Source organism: Berghia stephanieae, chromosome 5, assembly GCF_034508935.2.
Source record: "Berghia stephanieae isolate SIO BIC M18660-M18661 chromosome 5, UCSD_Bste_1.3, whole genome shotgun sequence".
Taxonomy (NCBI): domain Eukaryota; kingdom Metazoa; phylum Mollusca; class Gastropoda; order Nudibranchia; family Aeolidiidae; genus Berghia; species Berghia stephanieae.
Window position 1 is genome coordinate 49,025,544 of NC_088364.1, and position 2,573 is coordinate 49,028,116.

Consider the following 2,573-nt stretch of genomic DNA (forward strand, 5'->3'; position numbering starts at 1 on the left):
GGGTATTTAAAAAAATAATGACAAATAATCTTATCGCGATAAATTTGAAAACCTCATTGTTGGAATCAGCTTGAAAAGTGGAGAAAAATTGTCTTTGTCTCATAAAAATCGGTCGAGAAATAACCTTTTTTGTAATATATTTGATTTTGAAAATAGCTTTCTCAAATTTTATAATTTTATGATAATTTCCTTATTTTCCGGTCGATGTTCTTGATTTATATATCGTTTTTCATTTCTCAATGAGACGAACGCACTGGTGTAATTCGATTGATTCAAGAGTTTAAAACACAGATTTCGAGTTTTGATTGTGAGTCCAGCCGAACTAAGAATTCACGAGCGTTGAGATATGACGTAACTATACATACAAGACCTCGTTCTCCACGCCACAGTAGGGCTTCCATTCATCGCTTTCGGTCAACCGTGGTCTTTGAAGTTATACAACATATACCGCATGTGATGCCTTTACATAAATCAAGGGCTGAGCTGACTCATGTTGACAAGCGAGCTATCAAAAGAGCAATCCGTTGATTGGTCAAAAACTCAGGATTTCATATAAGGACATAAGTTCTTGAAAGCGATATCCACCCACCTGTCAGTGGACAGAACTGATATGATGAAATTAGGGATCCATAAAATGTTATATCATGGTAGGCTCCACCCTCTATTTCTATTCTGGCGTAGATGTAGAAGGCGATAGCATTTCGGATGTCATAATGACTAGTGGGCAAAGGGTTAAAGCTTCCAAACAATCCCAATCGTCGTCTATCTCTAACGGGACCCGTTGGCGCAAACTCAGTATTGTTTTTTTGCCGTCCGCGTTTGTGAGTAATTTTCACTAAACTGTATTAACCTGACTATAAACGATCATGGTCACACAGTTTTGTGTGTTGGTCCGTTATACTTCCGGATGGCAATGTTGTGAACTCCTTAGCCAAGCGCATACTATCTATTCTTGCATCCTCTCTGTTGAGAGACCACGGATATCACACGGTAGTGACGTCACTCAGCTCCTTGTTATAATTTTTAGCAGGCATTTTTATGAGTAGTTCTCACTAAATTGTATTAATCAGACTATTAACGTTTAAGGTCACAAAATATATTGTGTTTTGGTACATTATATACGGCTGGTGGATGTTATGAGCTGTATTTTTAAATAAAGAGCAAAGCATACATAAAATAAAAGAAGGTGACGTCAGTCCACTCTTTGTTATTGTTATAAGATCGCTCGTTGTGTGATAAGTTCTCACAAAATTCTCTCTAATGGACTTTTAAAGTTTAATGATACACATTGTTTCGTGTGTTTGTACGTTTGATCTGGCAGGCAGAGACGGTGAGTATTTTACTGAAACACGTGAACTAGTAGATTTTTAACCAATCAAATCACAGGATTTTTGACACACACACACCCTAACACGCCCATCGACAAACATTGCTGGTTGTTTACGAGCAAAAGAATAAATGAATTTGATCTCGCCCTACCCTTCCTCTTCGTCGAGACTCTCTAACGTTTAAAGTTACACATAGTTTTGTGCGTAGGTCCGTTATATTTCCAGATGGCAATGTTGTGAGTTTCTGAGCCAAGCGCACACTATCTATTGTTTGGTTTGATTGTTTGTTTGTTTTTTAATTTCCCACCAGGCACTTTAAACAAAACCAAGCCAGAGATTTGAAAAGACATCACAACGTTGTCGCACAAACATCCAAACGTGTTACTGTGGACTGATATTATAATAAACACGTTTTTTAAGAACGATAACAACAAGGAAAACGGAAACAAACAATCAAAAGAAAAAATAAACAAAGTCCCACAGTGAATAAATTATACCAAAGAACTACAGATAATTACACTACAGATCTTCTTAAATATTTATATAACGACATGGGATTCATTTCATTATTATAATTCCGCACGGTTTTCATTATATTTTTTTTAAATCCTCATGGACAATCATCATAATTTGATTTATCAAAATTCGCATCATAATAAAGAGGATATGGTCTGAAAAAAATATGAAAATTTATCATATTATTTGTTTAACCCACTGATTTCCAACGGTCCATTATCGTCCTGAGTCTATTATTACTTACTACAGCGACACCAACTCAATCTGTATAATAATTGTTTTAAAAAGACCATCTCTCTGGAGGTTATCGGTGCTTAATAGTAAAAAAGAAAAGGCCCTGACCGGAACATCTCTTTGGGTGTAAAAACATCGCTTTGATACTTAGCTGTGAAAAATATATATATATATAGTAAGAAAACAAAAATATGCTTTCCATCCCCTTTCATCCACCAATTATCAATTTTAGAGCTTTTTAAAATAAATCAACAAAATTTTAATCATCAAAATCATGAGGGAAATTACATGGGATAAAAGTTTTATATGGCAAAACCCAGCAGGGATTCGTAGAGGCGATTGGGATTCTCACATTGAAAAGAAAGCTATGCATAAAAAGGTCTACGATGATCACTGGGACACGAACAAACCCTTCCAGATGACCTCCGATCCCCATCACCATTACAGACGTGACCCTCACTATACAGGGTGGTGGAACCCAGTCATGTGGAGCAC

At 36.2% G+C, this 2,573-nt stretch overlaps 1 protein-coding gene across 1 annotated transcript in view; it reads left to right on the top strand.

Annotated features, from left to right (window-relative positions):
• Positions 1-2,137: 2,137 nt before the first annotated feature.
• Positions 2,138-2,573, top strand: part of LOC144973098 (uncharacterized) — an 8,322-nt gene continuing 7,886 nt past the window's right edge. The window contains exon 1 of the mRNA XM_078915129.1: positions 2,138-2,573. This exon is cut by the window's right edge and continues 57 nt beyond it. Coding sequence (XP_078771255.1) covers positions 2,353-2,573 — 221 coding nt within the window. The 5' untranslated portion in view covers positions 2,138-2,352.